Raw genomic sequence first — 22,074 nt, forward strand, 5'->3', positions numbered from 1 at the left:
CCCCGCCATCTCAAGCACAGCTCCGCTGGGCCCCTCCTGTCAAGCACCGCTCCGCTGGGCCCTTCCTGTCAAGCACCGCTCCGCTGGGCCACGCCGTCTCAAGCACTGCTCCGCTGGGCCCTTCCTGTCAAGCACCGCTCCGCTGGGCCACGCCGTCTCAAGCACCACTCCGCTGGGCCCTTCCTGTCAGGCACCGCTCCGCTGGGCCACGCCGTCTCAAGCACCGCTCCGCTGGGCCACGCCGTCTCAAGCACCGCTCCGCTGGGCCCTTCCTGTCAAGCACCGCTCCGCTGGGCCACGCCGTCTCAAGCACCGCTCCGCTGGGCCCTTCCTGTCAGGCACCGCTCCGCTGGGCCACGCCGTCTCAAGCACCGCTCCGCTGGGCCCTTCCTGTCAAGCACCGCTCCGCTGGGCCACGCCGTCTCAAGCACTGCTCCGCTGGGCCCTTCATCTCAAGCACCGCTCCGCTGGGCCCTTCATCTCAAGCACCGCTCCGCTGGGCCCTTCATCTCAAGCACCGCTCCGCTGGGCCCCTCCTGTCAAGCACCGCTCCGCTGGGCCCCTCCTGTCAAGCACCGCTCCGCTGGGCCCTTCATCTCAAGCACCGCTCCGCTGGGCCCTTCCTGTCAAGCACCGATGGCCCATTGGCAGTCCCGGTTCTGTGTCAGGCAGTCCTTCACGACGCACTCTGCCCACCATGCCTCCTCCATGACCAGTGGTCTCTGTAATCCACCTGATGGACTGTGGCTTTGCACTCCCCAGGATGTAACAGTGGGCAATCCACCCACTGTAGAGACTTGTGAGACTGTGGCTTTGCACTCCCCAGGATGGCACGGTGGGCAACCCTCCCACTGTAAAGACTTGAGAGACTGTGGCTTTGCACTCCCAGGATGGTACAGTGGGCAAAACACCCACTGTTGAGACTTGTGAGACTGTGGCTTTGCACTCCCCAGGATGGCACAGTGGGCATGGTGGACCCTTCATGGATCTGGCGTCGTGGACTCATGTGGCTGAGGTGCCCCCCCCTTCCCTTCCCCCTGAGGTGCCTGTAGTTTTGTCATCTGATGCCCCAGCAGTGTTCTCTCCAACGGACTCAGGTCTCCTGTGTGGGCTTTGCCCGTGTGTTGATACACTTTGGCCCACGGACAGTGGAAATTTAGGTGACTGTGCAGGACTTATTGCCTATGTTTATCGGTTTCGTAATTTTCTTACTTGATTTTTTACTATTCATATTTCTATTTTACCATGACGTCAAAGAACCTCTTATATACATAAATGTTGTTTCTCACTTTAATTATGTCTTTGCATTATTCCGGGGGGTTTGGGTGGTGTCACTGTGACTTGGTGCTCTGCATTGGTGTGTAGATAGTTGGGGGGGGTCGCATATGTGTGTGCCCATAAGCTTTCCTCCTCCCCCCTCCCCTGTGTCGTAGGTGCAGTACTCACCGTTGTCGTCTGCCCCGGCGTTCGTACTCGTGGTAGATGAGCAGGTAGACAATAGCCGGTAGGATGTGTTATTCGGGCTCCATGCTGTCCTCCTTCCTCGTGGAGTGTGTATAGGTGAGCGTTTTCCCGTTCGTAGTCTGTTTCCGCCGTGTTTTTATCGGCGGAGCTCCCGCCCCGGAAAAGGTGGCGGATTGGTGAGTTGTGATAGGGTGGGCGGTACATTGTCTGCCGCCTGGCTGTTGGCGGTGACCGCCGAGCTGTTTGTCTGTCCCGCCGTGGCGGTCGGAGTGTTAAAGCGGCAGCCTGTGTTGGCGGTTCCCGCCAGGGTCAGAATTCCATTTTTTGGACCGCCAGCCTGTTGGCGGGTTGGCCGCCGCTTTAACACTGACCGCCAGGGTCAGAATGACCCCCAAAGTGTCTTGATTTGTTTTGATCTTATTAAGTATTTGTTTGCCAACATAACTTACGTTTACAAAAAAGTGCTTTATTTGTGCTTTCCCAGCTGATAGATTTTGAAAAATTTGTCCAGGTCATTTACAGGTATTTAAATATTTCAGTGTTTGAAACAATTTACATTGGACAGACTTTCCTTTCATCCTCCCTGTACCCCAGCAAGATTGTCACACAGTTTACTTTACAAAACCTCTGACTTTACAGTCAGAAAAAGAAAAGTAAACAACAATTTAAATGTTAGAAGAATAAGCCACATTTTGACAAAAGACGTAGTCTGACATTTAATTGCTGATATTAATGCACAGCAAATGAAACATGATAAAAAGAACATTTGAAGGTGTCTTTTTTTCCTATTCACCTCTGAATTCCAGCAGAGTTATTCTGGAGGTGCTGCAACACTCCTTGTACTCCCTACATCTAGTGCTTATTTTTGAACCTGGATATTCTGCCCCATTTTGTGAGAATTCTAGTCTGTAAAATCCCAGGTGCAGAGTTTCTCATAATTGAATCTTTTTTCAATGCTTGTCATTTTCTGCACTGCAGGTTTAACAGGCACACACAAGTAGTATCCAACATTGTAGCCCTTCTCAGTCTATCAACCTTGTACTGGAGAGAGAAAAGATAAGCAAAAGCTACAAAAAGACAACCTGTGGAGAGTAGTACCCTGTATTTTTTTATGAATTTGTATCACTTTTGCTATGAAGGATTCCTTCTGCCACCAAGGTTTTTTTCCCACTTTGATTTCTTTTTTCACTGAGATTATATAGATATATTGTATAGTCTTGTTGACACCCCACCAGCCACATACTTGGTTCAACAGTTTGCACCACAAAACTAGGGGCCTGATTTAGGTCTCACCAGATGACCTAATCCATCACAATTGTGACAAATATTCCATCCGCAGAAATTGAAATCCTTTAGGATATAATGGGATTTATATTTTGGCGGACAGAATAGCCGTCACAGTTGTGGTGGAGCAACCCGTCCACCGAAATCTAATTCAGGCCCTAAGGTTGGATTAAGGGTTTGGGTTAGAGAACTGTGCTTTTGATAAATGTACATATTCACAGGCAATGCAGTCATTTTTCCATTGGTGAGTTCACAGCCAGCGGAATTATTGGCAAACTACCACATAGCATTGTTAATCCTTCTGCTAGTATTCATATCATCAGCAATTTCACTTTGATATGACAAGCCACATCTATACAGAATATCCCAAATTTACTGTGTGGATTTATCAACAATATGTTTGTAACCATGTGTCATAACTAACCACTTTTCCGCATTTGCATGCATTTAATTTTCCATGAGTTCATGTCAAAGCTCACTCCTACTGACCTTTATTGAAATTATTAAACCTATTGTATCCATTTTTTCTTTACCATATTATGCAGCTTTTGAGGTTACTTTCTAATTTTTATTTTTTTCTGAGCTGTGACTGAATTCCAAATTCGATATTTTACATGCCTAATATTGAAACTGGACCTCAACATATTCTACTTATATGTGGGATAGGAATTATTTTAAGACATCATTGGCTTGCCCAGGATGCATTCTATAAGCAGACAGTTGTTTTACAGCACTTAAATGTATTTTGTGCCATTCTCTCCCAGATCTGAACCCATGAACATATACATTTCTAGATATTTAAATTGATAGGGGCTCTTTAAAGTTAATATAAAAAGGGTAAGGTGCTAGATCTAACGACATACAATTTGGTACTTCAGCTAAATGTAAGAAGGAATGTCATCAACATGAAAACAAATGAGACACATTTATAATAATATAAGCAATGTAAAATGGCTAATAAATTGTTTGTAATAAATATGTTTACAGATAATCCATTATGAGACCCCTGCTCATCCCCAAAACATTTGTATAGGGTGCCAGCAGCATATATACGTGTATGTGGATTCAAACTCTCATAATAAAGAGGTCTACTTTAAAACATACTTTTGCCTATTTACTGTATGCTTTTATGGTCACTGTTTGACAACTGTTTTTCTTAAGGTTCTTTTGGAATTTGGAATAGCATTTTGTTCACTGAATGACTGCTCACCTTGGTATAGGATGTGGAATCCCTGTTTATTCTGAGAGTAATCACTGTGAAAGTATAAGCTGGTTTCATGAGTTGTACTGAACAGTGACGAGGGAAGATGTGGACCGCTGAGTCTCCCAATTACAGATCCAGTTTCTGTAGATCCACTTCTGACTTCCAGATAATCATGGATGGTCTCAGTTGAAAAATTTAAAAACTGCAAATGCACACCTAAAAATAAAATAAAGTTCATGTTTTTATTGAAAGTTAAAAACATGTGAATAGCAGATGAAGGTGATTCTTGTACCCTTAACTCTGTTGAATTCACACACTCCATAATAGTCTGACAAGTTAAGACCTAAAGCAATATTCTGCAGTAGATGGACATTTAAAAGTATACTCTTGCTTTTTATTACATAGTAAGAGTCATACATTGTCTTTCTATGCAGATAAGTGTGTGATGCACCAATTTCCTTAGACAAATATTTCAGCAGTTAAACAGTGCCCACTATCAACTGAATATATTTCCACACCTAGATATCCTGTTCTATAAACAGGGTATACGATACAAGATGTATGTAAGCATGCCCTTGATCTTTCACCAGTACAAATAATAAATCACTGGTGGATGGCAGCAGACATATCAAGGAGTTGGACAAATAAATTTAGCTATGTAAACATTTAATATGACTCGTCTTTTTTAAAATCATATCTAAAGGAGAGAAAGCTACAAAAATCAGATTACCTCAATGTAAATACTACTCTGCTGCACTGTTAAATTGGTCATTTGAATACATCAAACATTAAGCATATAGATGGTATTTAACTTGTCTTACATTGTACAAAGTAGAAACTGGGCAACTCTGAGAACCTAAAGGAGGGTAGATCAGGTGCCTTACAACACCTGTGGAGGGACTCCTAGCTTCTCCCCCATGGGGTGGTTGCAATATAAAGCCAAAACCTATCAATGAAGCACCGGGCAGGAATCATGCTGAAGAATGTACAAACTGCAACCTGTTTAATTTTGAATGAACCTGGCAGATGTGGTCAGTATAGGAATATAAAGAGTCATCATTTTTAAGTATGTATGCCTTTTTATGTACACAAATAGAGGCAATTAAATGATAGTAGTGCTGTAAGGATCCATGTAAAAGTTCATGTGTGAATCGCTGATGTTTTTAAAATGTAAAGTAGCAATACCAAAATAAATGCATCACATGGGAGTGCCTGGTGTACTTTGAATGTAATGTACTCTTCTAATTTCTTTAAAGAAAAATGCTAAAAGACCACATACCAAACCCTATTGGGAGCCGTATTGTCCATGTGCAATCTAAGCTGCTTGGGTAGTTTCCAGGAAATCCAGGGCTGAGAATCACTCCACCGAAGTCATCCATGGCACCCCCACATTGTGCTAAAATTAACAAGCAAAGAAAGAATTATTGAATACACTAGACATGATATTTTACTCTATTCAAGAAATACCTTAGGATGAAAAGAGCTGTTTCAATTATTGCTGCAACATAATCTGCCATTTGATTCTACATAGCTTATTATTGATCTTAAGAGTTTCCACATTGTCACTAATTTCATAATTAAATATATTTATTGCTTTGTGACTAATTGTTACTGTAAAGATTAACATTAAATTGAGCACAACTATTATTAAAGTTTGTACTGCTAACCATGCTATTCCTAATACTGTTATTATTAACAGTTGCAGAAGTATCATTAATACTTAAAAATGGAATCTGCTTCACCTAGATAATCTAAATAAAATATTTACAATTAATCCAGAAAGCAATTTAAAATGAAGGAGTATGTTAAATGGATTATTTTTGTGTTCATCTCATCTGCCATAATTAAACTGAGGTTCTAGTACGTATGGCGTACTGAGGTGCTAAAAAAGATAGTATAGTGAGGACAATACAAAGTCCCATGCTGTGGTACAAATCCAAAAACTTAAGCTTTGTCGAGGTTATATTCTAAAAAAAAAAGTAAAACTTCAGCACACAAATATGACAGAGTTCATCAACAGTGCTGTTCTAATGCATGAAACTTAAAACCATACACATTTTAATCACTGTAAGTATGAAAAATATGTTAGTGCTAAGTATACCAGCAAATCTGGTGCTCACCTAATCCTGTGCAGGAAGTGGAAACAAAGTGTTGCTACTGGTGAATATACCACAACCTGGGCAGGCATAGAACTTTACACTAACTTAGCCCCATGTATCCACAAGGGGATGGTGGATACACACAATTGAATTCAAAATTTAGAATACTTTGCAATATAGGTAAGATGAGCTACATGTTACCAGGACAGATATTTGTCAATCAGACTTTAAGATAATGCAATGTTTTAATATTTTTAAATATAGAACTACTAATATTTCAAATATAAACCTAAATCTTGGTAACTCAGGCTTTACATTTTTTCCTAACATATTAATCCAGTTTATTTAACCTCTCCCCAATTGTTCAAAATCCAAACTGACTTTTACTAACAAACAGTTTCTTTAGAAGTGCAATTAAAACCCCAATAGACCTTTTCATTAAGGTATTAGGAGGTATTAAAAACATACCCTTGTATTAGTTGTGTAATCTCACATGCATATTTGGATCATCCTGAAGTATCCCACTCTCAATTTATAAAAATGCTAAGAGGGTAAAGTGCTTTAACATGTATTAATTGTGTATTACTATTCACTGAATATTCTCATTCAAAATGTCTTGAAATTAATTTAAAAAACATGAAAGAGTACATAAAATAGTACTTCAGGAGTATGTTTTGAATACTCCAAAATTACTTTTCTGCACACTCCAAAATTATTTTGTGAATAGTCACAAAATTAGTATACTACTATCCTTTTTTTTAAAAACAATATTTTTTAAACATGTTTTTGAAACTGATGAATATAAATGTGACATTTGAATACTTTACTAATAAACATTTTTACACATGCAGTTTTTGAGCACTATAGTAAAGTGTATTAACTCTCTGATTCTGAGATCTTATGCAGTGAAAAGCTAAAACCTAGAACCCTATTAAGTCTGCTTAGATTTTCATCCTTTTTGGACAGCTAATATATGCACCAACAGATTGGGATCAGTTTTAAAGCTGCAGGTTCTCTATCCCCCTGACCCCAAGAAACTGTATAGAGTACTTATTACTATTGTTATTCTCAGCATCTTCATCAAATTAGTAGTAGTGGTAGTCACAGTATTAGGAATAGTAGTAGATGATATATTATCTGTATTATTAACATTTTTGTTATTGCTTTTCAGCGGTATTAGACATTTATTGCTCTTATTTATTACCTTAAACATAATCATTATTGGATATACAACTACTGCTACCTGAAACTAATAAAGGAAAATATCTTGAAATGAACGCATAGAAAAGATTCACCAAGAAAACAATAAATTTCCTTAAATTACCTAAGCAAATAGGAATGGGATAATTCCACCTTCTTACTGGTCCTGGCATGCATGTGATGTGTGAATGCCCCTACAAAGTTCACAGAAAAGGGTAAGCAATTAAAAGTATTTTCTCATCATATACACGTGCCAGAAAAATATCATATACATACATACATAAATACAAAGAGAGATATGAGCGACGATTCATTGATTTGGGGCTAGGTTTATGTGTGTAATACAATTAAACAAAAAAACTGTACCATTTACATAATACCAATTGCATTACTGTGTTGTGTTGTGTTGTTTTGTAGGAAATGCACTGTGAGCCCAACTCATGTACAAAAGTGTAAAAGGATGGGTGTATTTCTATGACTCCACCTGAACGTACTCTGAGACTTTGTTTGTAAAATCAGGTTTACTATTACAATTGCCATTTGCCTTTTAAAGTCTGCCTGTTCACTCTGTGCAGAATTGTGCACAGAATGCACTTCTGCACAGAGGGAGGAGCAGCCAAACATGTCAAAGAGCTTTTTTCCTTTTTTCTATTTTCTTTTACTCTTTGGGAAAAGATGATGAAAGCACAACACTCTGACAAAATACTATAGTGGTATATTCCCTTTAACCATCCGGAATGGACAATGATTCACCAAAATGCCAATGATAGTGGAAATGACATCACACACACCTTGACCTTATAGACATGCAAGGTTTTGACATCATATGACCTTTGATCGTGATTATCTTCAGGAAGCTGTGTGACTTGACCTTCATTTGGAGGACATTAACATTTTTGGCATCGCTGAAGTTGCATTATAACTGTGTCATTAAAAGAAATAGACAACACAATGTATCTCTAATATATTCACCTATATTAGGATGCTGGCATAGCCTTTAAAAGTGGCAAGTGCATATAATAAAATATTTACCCTGTACTGATCAAACTAAATGAACCAGAGCTATTTTAATGGGTTTGGAGGTAAGAGAATCTCCTCACAAGATGATGTTGAAAAAATGTGTCAAACAGTTTATTTTAAAGCACATTTTTCATATAAATCTACTAAAAAGCCAAGGGGTATGAAAGGGTGCTCATTAAATATATAATTCCTTTCATTGCATGCACTGTCAAAGAAACCTGACTTACCGTAAGAGTTGATTCCCTTCTTTGATTATTTGCAATGGATGCCTCCATTTGCCACAAATAAGCTCCATTGTGCCTGTGTCAGGTTTTTGCCATGAGTGTCTCCTATAAGCCATAGATGCCCCTTCATACCAATAATTACATATAATATCCAGTCTTGTAATGTTATCCATGTATCATGGGTGACCTTTATGTCAATATTTAACACTACTATAATAGGGTCAACATTTTATCATATTCGCCCCTTTCCTAGATGCCACAGCTATCGTACCTTATGCCAGCAATCACCTCCAGCAATGCTAGCATGAGCATGTTTTCTTTGGTGTCCGATACCAAAAATTACGTTCAGTAATCCTGTGATAGTCTTTTGCCATGTCCCTTATACCTAATAATATTTCTAGTATGTCAGATCCCTGTCATTTAATAAATTGCCCCGACTATGCCAACACCAGTTTTTGGAAAGGCCAAAAGAAGACTTGCAAGCACACCACATTTTTACTTATGCTAATATGCATTCACTAACTCACAGTCATTCTCACCTTCTCACACTTACTCAAATATTGTCACCCACTTGCACTCATTATCACTCTCTTGTGCCCAATCTTACACTCACACACATTATCAGTCATTCTTACACTTATTAACTCACAGATACTCAGTGACACTGACTTACACTCACTCTTAATCTCACTTTATCTTTCTCACTCACCCTGACATTCAATCTCATTTATAGCCACTCATATCACTGACTGCCACTTTCCCTCACACAGACATGCTCACAAACACACATGCTTACAAATAAATACTCCTTCTCTCACACACTCTCTCATTCGCAAGAACACACGTAACATACATTTAAAACCATTTCTTACTTACCTGATGCTCCAGTTGTTTTACAATAATAGTGAATAATATACAATTATCACAGAGGCAGGCTGAGTCAACATAATTCAGCCATTTGCAGACTGTGAACGTGTTTTGTTATCTTTTAGAGTAAATGGTTATAGATTACATATAATCCACTAGAAATTTTTCATACTATGTTCCTGTTGGCACAGTCCTTCACACTAAGTGAGGGGATCATAGCTATTTAGCTCTAGTGGGGCACTTCCCTGTGCCTAGGGTCAAAAGGCCAGACAAACCATTTCTGCTCTCACAGCCCTAACTATCTGGCTGATGAGATGCAATGCTGTGCTAACCCATTATCAAACACCATGATCTAGTATTAAAATTAGTCAGTTAAAACCGGTAAATATGGCCAGCAGGGCCTAATGGGTTTGACAGGCTTTGTTCTTTAGCTAATCGCCAATTGAGGAAAGCTATGCTTTCCCAAACCAACAGCCCCCTTAAAGACTGGGAATTCCTAGAATGTGCTGTGCTCTCAAACAACGCTCCAGCATTTTGAAACTTGATCAATAAAATTAGGTTAAAGAATGCCCCTCATAACCCGATCCTGTGCAGAAATGTTCTCAGCTCAGATTGGATGAGACACTTTTAAGCCAGCTACTAACAGCCAGCTACCAACTACCAGCAGTAGTTAACAAAGAAGAGATACTTTTGCATAAATTATATAATTGTATCCCTATGTCAGCCTTGGGGAAGGAGTGATGGTAATAAGACAAAGCCCGTCAGCTAAAGCCTGTGGATATGATTGGGTACCCATTGATCTCACCAAATGCAACAATGATTTATGTGGCTCCCTCCCCACAAATTCATTTAAGTTCTCCTTATGTAGTAGGATTCCTAACTCCTGGGCCCTTCTAACGATAGTTCCCATTTTCAAAAAAGGACATCATATGTCCCCCAAATGTAATTGTTCCATCTCCCTCATCAATATCACAGCTAAGATACTGGGAAGTGTTACTTTCAATCGTTTGAGAATCCAAGTTGCGCATAACAACATTTTGGTGGTCATTCTGACCCTGGCGGTCTTTGACCGCCAGGGCGGAGGACCGCGGGAGCACCGCCGACAGGCCGGCGGTGCTCCAATGGGGATTCCGACCGCGGCGGTAAAGCCGCGGTCGGACCGGCACCACTGGCGGGGTCCCGCCAGTGTACCGCGGCCCCATTGAATCCTCCGCGGCGGCGCAGCTTGCTGCACCGCCGCGGGGATTCCGACCCCCCCTACCGCCATCCAGATCCCGGCGGTCGGACCGCCGAGATCCGGATGGCGGTAGGGGGGGTCGCGGGGCCCCTGGGGGCCCCTGCAGTGCCCATGCCACTGGCATGGGCATTGCAGGGGCCCCCGTAAGAGGGCCCCTAAATGTATTTCACTGTCTGCTGCGCAGACAGTGAAATACGCGACGGGTGCAACTGCACCCGTCGCACAGCTTCCACTCCGCCGGCTCGATTCCGAGCCGGCTTCATCGTGGAAGCCTCTTTCCCGCTGGGCTGGCTGGCGGTCTGAAGGCGACCGCCCGCCAGCCCAGCGGGAAAGTCAGAATTACCGCCGCGGTCTTTCGACCGCGGAACGGTAACCTGACGGCGGGACTTTGGCGGTCGGCCTCCGCCGCCCGCCAAGGTCAGAATGAGGGCCTTTGTGTCCTTTTTAATCAGGCTTTCAATCAGGCCTGGGTACCAAGAAGCAATGATTAAAATTTACTTCTGATTACACGCAAGTACACTATTGCTAGAAAATGCTCTCTGCACCTGGTCTTTATGGACCTCTCACCAGCCCTTGATTCTATTCATGCACCAAATTTTGGCTCATGTTATTAGATTTGAGGGTGGATAAGTCTTTAATGATTTTTTATACATCTTGCAGAGAAACCTAACAGTTAAGGTTCGATTTGACCCAATGGGAGAGTGGACTGAGCCCTCCCAGCTAAGCAGAGGACCTTGTGAGAGTTGTATTCTGGCCCCTCTGCTGTTCATATATACATCAATAACCTCAGTTCTTTTTTGGCCACGAGTGATGTACTGAAGATAGGAAATTTGTCTACAGTTGTGTTACTTTATGCGGATGATGTGGTCCTTATGGCAAGGACTCCAAGAGCTCTCCTCTTTCAGATGGTGTGTTTTGTAAATTTTATGAGTAAGCTAGAACTTGTTACAAATTTTGGGGAGTCACATATAATGACTTGTAGACCAGGAAGGAGAAGTGCCCTCAACCTAAAAATAGACAGCCAATGGCAGGGCCTTGTGAATAGCTTTAGCTATCTGGGAGTTGTTTATGATGCCTCTGGTTTGTGGCAATCAAAGATCAGATATTCCTGTCTAAAACTTAGCAGGTCTGCAGGAGCAATATTAAACATTCCCCACTTAGTGTGAAGGGGCACCATAACCCCCAAAGGGAAGATAAATATTTCCCAGGGTGCCCCTGCTGCCTGGTATGGGGCTCGAGTTTGAGGGTACTCCAATGCCCTCCTTCTAGAGATTGAGGGAAATTAAATACATAGGCTGTTTCTTTCCCTTCCCCCACCACCTCTCATTTCATTATCCAGGGAGAGAACTCAGTTTACAAAATATCAGAGAGCGATTGAAGTTGGCACCTCTTTTGCAATGGGTTGGGATATGGGCAAATAAGGAATGCAGTCCAAACAGGGACATGGTACAGGATTGCCTTAGTTTGGAGAAGGGTCTGTCAAACGCATGCCTGTGCTTTGTTCAACATCCCTTTGGAGCTCTTGGCCTTTCTGATATGTTTGAATTATCATCTACCCTTGTTAAAGGTGATAAATAAATGGTTAAGTCTTTGTTCCTCAAATGTAGTCAGTCACAGAGCTTACAAGTAGAACTGATTGACTACGAAAGTACATTATGTTTTTGGCCCCAGATCTCTTCTTTTTCATTTAGAGCTGACACAGTGTGGAGATGACTATGTTTGGGGTCAGAGTGCACATGCTTGCCCTTGTGATATGCTGTCCATACAATCTTTGAGTAATTCTATGTTGTTTGTAGTTTAGTTTTTTTAAATCTTTCTTTCAGCACTTTTTAAAGCCTGCCTTCAAGCCCCTATTGTTTCAGAGGTGCAGGGATGTACTACACTATTTACAGCATTTAGAGGATTATGCTGTCTGCTTAAGAATATGTTATTTTTTAAAGGTGGCTGTAAGCTTGAGGAAAACTATGCAAAATGGATTGGTTTATATTTTATAGTTATAGGGGTGGGTTTTTAAGGACATCCTTATAGACAGTGGAGGGCTTTGATACACGGACAGCCTTTGGCCTAGCAGAATATACCACTGACCATTTAATTAATTTTTATGAACAGAACTTGTGTTGCATTTTGCAATAATTGTATGTATTCATTATGGTTATAAACTTTTCACCATAGTGTGGTTGGACCAACATATTTTATGTATATGATGAATTGTTTTCTTTTATGATTCCTTTGAAATAAAAAAAGATTGATTGAAATAAAATATACAATTATTCACTGTTACCGTAATTAAAAATGAGCTGAAAAAAACAAGGGCAAAGTCATCCCTGTTTTCTTCTTTTGCCATCTTTAAGGCCAGGTGTCACAAAGGAGGAGTCAGGTGTTGTAGTAAGCAATCCAGAGTTTACAGCTGTGCCCCTTAGCTACCACTAAATGGCGTTCATGCCATCCTGGAATGGGACCTAATCCAATCTTTGGTTGGATTAACTTCCAGAATATATTCAGCGGTGAACATGGAAAGATAGTATTGCTCCTAGTTGTATGCATATTTGATTGCATTCACAAATGTAAAATTCAAATCACACTTTGGTATGCCTACTTTCCAACCAATCTACACCTTCCCAAAATTATTCTGTGGACTCTTGACAGTATTAATGAGGTATTTTCTGCAGTAAACTTACACATACATAAACCAATGCTGTGATTCCAGCCCAGTGCTTTCTAGGTTACTTATAGTAAAAAGGTTTGAAGCCCATCTTTGCATAGTTTTGTAGTGTTCATTCAGTTGTGAACAAGGAGAGGAGGGAGCCTCCACATCATGTATTTTTAATATCTTATTATTTGGTTTGATGGTGCTCTTTAATATTTCTGATACATCAAAGGAGGCAGTCTAGTATAGTCATGATGCAAAGATGTGTGCTTCGTGCTGGGCTGCCTGTTGCTACACAAAAGCAGGGGAAGAGAGCAGCAGAAGACCATAAATAGTACATATGTTTTTGTGCTACCTCCCCCCCCTTTCACAACTTTGGTTCCTGGACTGTGTCACACTCTATTTAGTAAATCAGGTTCTTAAAGTATTATCCAGCTCTTTTTTTTAAATTATCACCCAAAAGAAAGTGTGCCAAAATAATTTGTCGGACTCACAAAAGTCACCACTTTATAAAACTGTGCTGGTATAATCTTGTTTGTAGAGAATGAAAGAAGCAGAAGAAATTGCCTTTTTTGACTCCTAAGGATCACCTTCAATGGTACCTGTGAGAACTGATATCCTTTGAGTGGTGTTCCCCCAAAACTTTTTTCCTTTACTCCCTGACTTTTCTTGAAATAGCTTTGTTGGCCTTAAGACTCAGTAGAATGTACTCCTGTTCTCTCAAAAGTCTCCTGTGAATCAAAGTTATTGATCCTAAGTGGGCCTTCCTGAGATTGAACACAACAATATTAACTAACTATGTTAGAAAAACAGCTTTACAGAAAAGCTAAAAATCACACTTACTAATTTTCTTCATTGCACAATATTTTAAATTCTTGTGTTACTGTTGATTACATCTGAAGAGGAGAATTGTTACGGCTTGGCATCTGGGAACTTTTTTTTTATTTTGATTGAACACTTACACTGAGTTCACATGTTTTATGTTTTCAATAAACATATCATTCTATGATTTTCTCTTCTTCTCCCGGCCTCCTGTGCAGCCTTCTCATAGACTTATTTCTATAAACAATAACTGCTGCATGGCAACCAAAAAACAATATGAGTAATATGATTCAGCAAATCTAATAAGACATTGCTCTTGCACAACTGTTGGTCATGCTTCTCTCATTGTCACTGTATTCTTCAATACAAAAAAGCTTAATAAGAGATAGCTGCACTTTCTAAATTTCATGCACCGCTAATCACCTCACATATTACATCATTTATGACATATTCTGGGATATCTTTGCGAACATCACTACAACATGTGACATATCTTTGATGATAACACTGTGCATAGCAGGGGTGTGAGTTATAGTTATATGAGGCACAGTTTATACTTGAGAGAACTATAACTGGTGAATTTCAGTGGCTTTGTTATTTTAAAATAATATGTTTCAACTGTCATTTGCATCTAACTATATCATTCCTTTAACCTTTGTTTTTTCAGTCAATTTCTATGTTTTTATTTTAATATTTTAATATAAAGTAAGACATTTGTATAATTCCTAGCTATAATGTCACTAACTTTTGTAATATATATATATATGTCAGTTTCGCTGTCCTCGATTGGAGTGCTCCGGCGCACTTGCATTTCACAGTGATGCCCGTTTTACGGTCGGACACCCGTTAGTTCATCTTACTGTTTCTTTTTGATTCTCGAAAAAGGAAGCCACACTTTAAAGTTGTTAATCCGTTGTCATGCTTTAATGCAGGACTCAATTCAGTCCACAGCGAGTATCACACCCGACGTGTTTCGGTCTTTCTGACCTTGCTCACAGGTACTTCCTGTCATGCCCTTCTTAGTGTTTATATGCGTTAGAGAAAACACCTTAGAAGCCTAAACAAACTACATATCACCCTATTACCATACAGATACTTTATAATCTTTCATATCTAAACAAGAAATCATTCTATTGAGTCTATTTGAATTGCATTTCGCAACTTTGATTTTTTCACATTTCAAATGGATTATGGGTACTGTACTTTCATTTTCTGCCCGATTCCATGTCGCATAAACAAAGGGAAATAAGATAACCCAAAAAGAGAATATATGGAATGTGTAATCGATAGGAGTGAAAACATATACGGCACAAAATGCAACTATTATGAAAGGATTTTGGCGTTGTAATTTTGAAGGAAAATGGTGCACTATGTGATCACGATGTCAACATCAGGGATAGTGGCTGTATAATCTGGTTTCTGAAATTGCACAAATAATGTTTTTTTATACTCTATGTTATCTAATAAGGAGCGACATTATAGCTGCTTAGTCCATGGACTTTTGTCCAGGTTTCTCAAACATTGGGAAAGAGGGGGCCATCGTGCCCCACAACAATCTTTGCTTCTCATAAATCATGGCCCCTCCTCATACTCAGCAATAGTAATCAATAACATTATGCACTGTGGTACATATATGCAGCAATGTGCTATGTGTAAGATGTTTAGGTGCATTTATGCACAAAATTCAGAAGTATACTTCAAAGATGCTTGTGACGTAGGAGTTTCATCATCATTGCCACAGCCCCAAACAACTCTGCCAAGCTTCATAATTGTGAATTGTGTGATCAACATTATATTTATGAAAGGTAAACTAAATGTAAATGGTCAGTGCCCATTGTTAGCTGCACTCAGCAGAAAACAGCTTAAACAAATTCTCCAGTCTACTAACAAAAGAAGAAAGGAAATAGTGTAGTGCAGTAGTTCATCAACGTTTGATAAACATTTCCCTGTTTGACAAAACACATTTTTCAAGCTAAAAACCACCAAACTAAAAATGTAACATAAAAATTCCTAAAAAGGGCATGCATAACATTGTCCTGTATAGCAATCTTGAAGTTATGGTAACATTTATAATATTTCACTTACACTAACATTATTATTGCTTTCAAGTCTACTGGTACCTTCATACTCAAGCGCCAGAATTATACATAACATTTGTGAATTCTTTTAATCTGCACAATGGGAAAACTATAGTGCCAAATACAGGGAAACTCTATATACACAAACATTTGTCTTGAAACACAACACATTATATTTGGTGACATTTTAAAAAACAAATAACTATTAAACAGCATTCATTTTAATGTTAGTCCATTTTTGCATACATCGTGAGCCCACAAATGACAATAAAAAGCAAAAAACTGAATTAATGAACCATTATATCTCATTCATCATACAATATATTATGCTATCAAGACACGTTCTTTAGCTGCCACTGTCAAGTGACTCTGATGCATTTTAATTTTGGTGTTTATTCCATGTGGAAAGCATTAGGAAAGAGCGGCCCAAGAAAGTACTGTATGGATTTACACAAATTTCAAGTTCGAGACTATGGATCTAGACAAATGCATGTATTTTTAATGTACAAGCACAATTAATTACCTAATCTTAAAACCTTCAAAACAATGACGGTGTCGGGCTGCTTTAGCCACTGTTAAGCAATTTCTTGTTGATTCGATATATTTCCTTTCCTATTTTTAACTTATACAGCTAGTGAGATAAGAAAGAACGTGCACTCATGTAACTGAGCTCTGCTGTACTGTAATGTTAGAGCAAGCACACTATAGAAGACTCACCTGGAGAGAGTATCCTTGGTCACACTGAAAGGATGCAACATCACCAACCATGTATCTGTCACCAATTTTTATTCCATTGCTTGGCGTTTGTGGCTCTGAACAGGAATCCAGACCTATTGCTTTGAAAAATAATTATTTTGGCATCACAATCTCTGAAACAAATGAAGTGCTACAAACTAAATGTCGGCGCTGAAAACATGACATAGCATTTATATTTGCAAAGAACACATTCGTTTTACTAACAGAGTTATGGTTCTAGTACAAAACTGCAAAACTGGTAAATTTCTGTGGTTTTGTACATTAGTCAGAACTACTGCTTAGTTTTTAACTGTGCCCTCACCCAAACTGCTGCAGGTGGACAACCCCTTTGGCCGTGAGTAGCAATGGTTTGGTGCTGGGTCCAGTCTATTACAACCAGGGGTGGGTGAAGGATTCCACTCCGCTGCTGGAGTTGGCAGAGTTTTCCCCCACTCTGCGCTCTGCACAGGGTGCAGAGTTCTGAAAAACTCTGTAAAGTGATGTGGAGCAGAGCTTTTTTCTCTCGCAAGAAATTCATAAGTTGGCGAGCGAGATTTGTGAACATGAGCAGTTGTGGTATGCCGCGACCGCTCGCAATATGAAAGTTGGCACTTGCATTGAGGAAGCTGCAGCTTGAGTAGAAAATCTACTTGAATGGCAGAAAGAAGTTAGTGCCCTCTGGTGCTCCATGTGATGCAGTTCGCACTGATTTTACAGTGCGGGAGAGACTCCTGTGCTAAAAATCAGCGTAAACAGCATGACTTACCCAAACTCTGCATAGCACAGTGGAGTTTTTCAGCACTTCGCGTAGTTCCACGTAGCAGAGCTCCATGAACTCTGCCCAGGCCTAATTACAAAGCCCTGCATTCTTGCCATCATGGGCATCCATTCTGTACTGCAACTGGCATGAATTTAACTTCTGTAGCTCCTCCCTTCCAAACGGTGAGAATTATTTGTGAATGGTGTTTTAGGAGACACTTAGCTGGGTCTCAATAGACCAACTACCTTTTGTCTGTCAAATGTCATCGGTATATTGCTTATCTAGATGTAAACAATGTTACAAGATAATGTCAGTATGGATATGACAAAGCAGACGGGGTTTGTATAAGGACAGTCAAGTTGCAAAACATTGGTTGTTTATAGTTCACTGCCTCTGTAGAACTGTCTGTGATCAAGCTATTCCCAGGAGAACAGTTGCTTTCCAGCAAGGAAAGCCATTTTAAAATGAGAAAATTGAGTCTAGAGCCCTTTCAGTAGGTCTGGCGTCCAAACAGAAGTTAACCTCTAGAACAGTGAAACTCAATGTATCTGCCGACACCTCCTTGAGACCCTGGAGCCAAAAAGCTCAGTTTACGGCTGTAAATACAGACAATGTTCTGGCAAAGACCCGGAGATTAAGTGGTGCTATACCAGAAGCGACCTTCCCCAGATTCCTAACATTCTTAACGTGTGTCCGTTACCTATCAAAATGGCACTGCGTCAGATAACCCTTACTCCAGTCATACTTTACAGGCCATGAACACTGGCAATGTCGTTGAAACGTTTGGCCAGGTCTTGTCAGTACACTCGTTGAATTAGAACTCATTACAGCACTGATGAGAACACCATTGGTGTACTGTTCAAATAAAACAAGCGTTTTTTTCTTTCTTTGCAATGTTTTGAGGTAGTGAATGTAGTTGCTCAATTCTGTGATTGGTCCTTGGCTATAGCAAGGATTTCATAATTAGTTATATTTCATTAATATTTGTTAACAACAAACTATAGAACAAGTTAATATTAATAGAACTACCTTTTCATTTAGTAAACAGCAGGTGTTTTTAGCCCGCGAACATTATCCATTCATGTTCACTAATTAACTTTCTCATCACTTGCAAATCAGTAAACTAATTACAGTAATTATGTAATCAAGTATTCTAAGGTGAATATTTTCCAAAAGCTTCAGCTGCATTAAACCACTGGGATGTCTTGTTCTGCCATCCGTGCGTGAATGTATTTGAGTGCATTCTGTTGGCCATTTTGAAGGATTAATCATGCAGTGACCCAAAGTTGATAACTTTAGTATTCGGAGAAATAATTCACTCGCTAATGGGCTTGCTTTGAGCCTGTGAGACCTAAACGGGCTGGAGATTAGAGGTTCAAATACAAGGGGGGTCAGCTCAGCCTTTCCAGCTCCGCAGAGGTACAAAAGGTGCCGTTTGTAATTAGTTACTGTACTTGCACAACTTTTTCCGGGAAGTGCTTTTTAATTCAGTGTGTTCTGGAATGCTCTGCAGTGTTATTACGTCGCAAATTAGCCTTCTCTACATTGTCCCTCCAGAACTTTGAGGCCTGTTATTGCTGTGATAAGCGTGTTGCTAAGTAGGACACATGTAATCAGAGCCTCGTTTTCAACATTTATTTCAATTTTTTTTCCCGAACGTCCACTTTTGTGCAGGTAGTTAAGAGTCTGTCATAAACAGCACAGGCAGTGCACTTTTCTTTAACAGAACACTTTATTATTTTATCTGCCATATGTATCTGTGAAGTTTGGGCAAAGGCTCTGACGGCAGCTGATGGCGAGTCTTATCTGCGCCAACTAGCCCCTTTCCCTTCTTGTCTTATAGACCAGAATGCACCCGTCTCAGCTGGTCTGCGTCATTTAACGCCGCCAGTTGCTGTGCCAGGCAATTTTGTGAAACACTCACGGGGCGAGGGACAAAACTGTACAAAATTGATACACAGCTTTTGGGAACTAATCCCTTGAAAAGGTATATGAAAAATAATTTTCGTTCCGGTCCAGAACAAAACAAGCAGTTCTTTCAGTCACCCCTGTGGAGTCGAGTCTGAAAGACTAAATAGTAGCCTTATGTACTGCTTCCGGAGACTGTCTGTAGAAAAGGTTCTGCATGAAGAGTATGTGGACTTTTGAAGAATAGCATAGACCTGGGAACAATTCTTGTGTATGCCCCTGAGAAATGCTCACAATGGGCTGTTCTTCTATAGGGCCTGTTTGCACATCGCGCATTGAAAAGAATAATGGCAGCAATCTGTGGACCCTGCTTGGAAACGTAGAACTGCAATGCACCAGCTCATATTGTGTTAAGTTCAGTAAACTCACGTTGCTTAACTTATATGAACACATGAAGAACAAAGTAACTGGGACATTGGTGACATCCTCATTATTTTTCGTTTTGCACAACGTATACCTGAAGCTGTATATCACATACACATAAACAAAGTGTGATTTTCATGACTCACTAACACACAAAATGTACTTTTCGCTGTGGTGTTCTTCTCTTTTTTTTGAAGAGCCAAACTGCAGTAGTTCACACTAATTAGATTGTTGTGAAACGTTTTGGTGTCTGTGAGAATTGTTTATCTGTGTGTGTTTCACTGAAAGATGAATAATCAATCCCTGCACGTTTGCAGAGGACATACTGACCACAATGTACTCTCATGGTATGTGATATCTCCTGGAGGCCGTGCAGCTGAAACCTTCCATTGTACAATGTTTGGAAAAAAAGCCTGAAAATAATTTTTAGTGAAATATTAGATTCTGTCTGTTTCTCTTTATGTGAATGTAGGGAGTTCAAAAACAACAAGTGATGGACGGAATGCTGAACATTGTCAAACACTCACCCCCAGTCATAGATCTGGGTTTAATCCATCGTTCTTTTTCTCACCATGCCACCCCAGTTTGGACCCAGCCATATGCAAATCAGTCTTGACCCTGTTCCTCATGGGAACAGTCCAGACCGAACTGCCAAGCCAGGTCCTCACTGGACCGGAAACAAGCATCCTGGCATCAGCCAGGCTAGCTTGAATCCAGTGGCATGGGAAGCATGGGACCCACGTCTGGGCATACCCTTCCCACTTAGGGCGACAAAGCAAAAACAACAAGTGATGGACGGAATGCTGAACATTGTCAAACACTCACCCCCAGTCATAGATCTGGGTTTAATCCATCGTTCTTTTGCTCACCATGCCACCCCAGTTTGGACCCAGCCATATGCAAATCAGTCTTGACCCTGTTCCTCATGGGAACAGTCCAGACCGAACTGCCAAGCCAGGTCCTCACTGGACCGGAAACAAGCATCCTGGCATCAGCCAGGCTAGCTTGAATCCAGTGGCATGGGAAGCATGGGACCCACGTCTGGGCATACCCTTCCCACTTAGGGCGACAAAGCAAAAACAACAAGTGATGGACGGAATGCTGAACATTGTCAAACACTCACCGCCAGTCATAGATCTGGGTTTAATCCATCGTTCTTTTGCTCACCATGCCACCCCAGTTTGGACCCAGCCATATGCAAATCAGTCTTGACCCTGTTCCTCATGGGAACAGTCCAGACCGAACTGCCAAGCCAGGTCCTCACTGGACCGGAAACAAGCATCCTAGGAGTTCGCCTTCATTATAAAGAACTGTATGATTTACTTGTGCATTGCTGAGCTAGTTAGAATTAGATGCCCCTTTCCACTCTCTTGAGACTAGCCACTCCCATTTGCTCCTGGTCAAAGAGTTAGACTCCTGTGCAAATCCATTCTCAGTTAATTGACTGAATCTTTATGTGATTCCGCTGTTGGAGGTTTCACTTGCTGACACCTTCTACTTAACTTCCCTCACAAATTTCCTGATTTCCTTTTAGCTTAGCAAATTAGGGGAAACTGAAACTTGCTTAATGTGCTCATGGCAACAATAAATAGTTTGTCTTGTTTGAATTTGTAACTTTGCTAATCTGCTATTAAACCTTCATAGTTTGTAAACCTACTATTTGTTTAGCTTTGTGGGAATTAAAGTGCTTCACCGTTGTCAGTATATTGTTGAAGTGTAAACCTCAGTCGGGGTCTAAATGTCTTTACATTTGAGTGCAATCTATAGTTCAGTTTGCAACAACAAACTGCACGGAGAAAACCCCACACACTGTGCAACAACATAGAGCACACATCTTTTAAATCAAACATACCTACAGACTCAAATCTCTTTCTGAAAAATGTGTGTAACCAGTAGTTTTATGCTCACTTGCTTGTGGTCCACAGGCAGACATTTTATGGACTTGTGACATATGAGCCTCAGATAGGCCCGGACCAGTCAAGCACAGACTGGGTGAGCACACATCTGCCTCTAAAGTGACCCAAGTGAGGGTTGTGCCATTGCTTGTGAAAACGACAAAGATGAAGAGGAATTATGTTGTTAGGTGGTAATGGAGAGTGAGA

At 40.5% G+C, this 22,074-nt stretch overlaps 1 protein-coding gene across 1 annotated transcript in view; it reads right to left on the reverse strand.

Moving 5' to 3' along the window:
- The window catches only part of CSMD3 (CUB and Sushi multiple domains 3), a 2,682,374-nt gene that overhangs the window by 528,030 nt on the left and 2,132,270 nt on the right, over positions 1 to 22,074 (reverse strand). The window contains exons 38-41 of the mRNA XM_069220640.1: positions 16,864 to 16,982; positions 7,376 to 7,445; positions 5,232 to 5,348; positions 3,959 to 4,168 (exon numbers count right to left, since the gene is read on the reverse strand). Coding sequence (XP_069076741.1) covers positions 3,959 to 4,168; positions 5,232 to 5,348; positions 7,376 to 7,445; positions 16,864 to 16,982 — 516 coding nt within the window. The remainder of the gene's footprint in view (positions 1 to 3,958; positions 4,169 to 5,231; positions 5,349 to 7,375; positions 7,446 to 16,863; positions 16,983 to 22,074) is intronic.

The sequence above is a fragment of the Pleurodeles waltl genome, chromosome 2_2, assembly GCF_031143425.1.
Source record: "Pleurodeles waltl isolate 20211129_DDA chromosome 2_2, aPleWal1.hap1.20221129, whole genome shotgun sequence".
In the NCBI taxonomy this organism is placed as follows: domain Eukaryota; kingdom Metazoa; phylum Chordata; class Amphibia; order Caudata; family Salamandridae; genus Pleurodeles; species Pleurodeles waltl.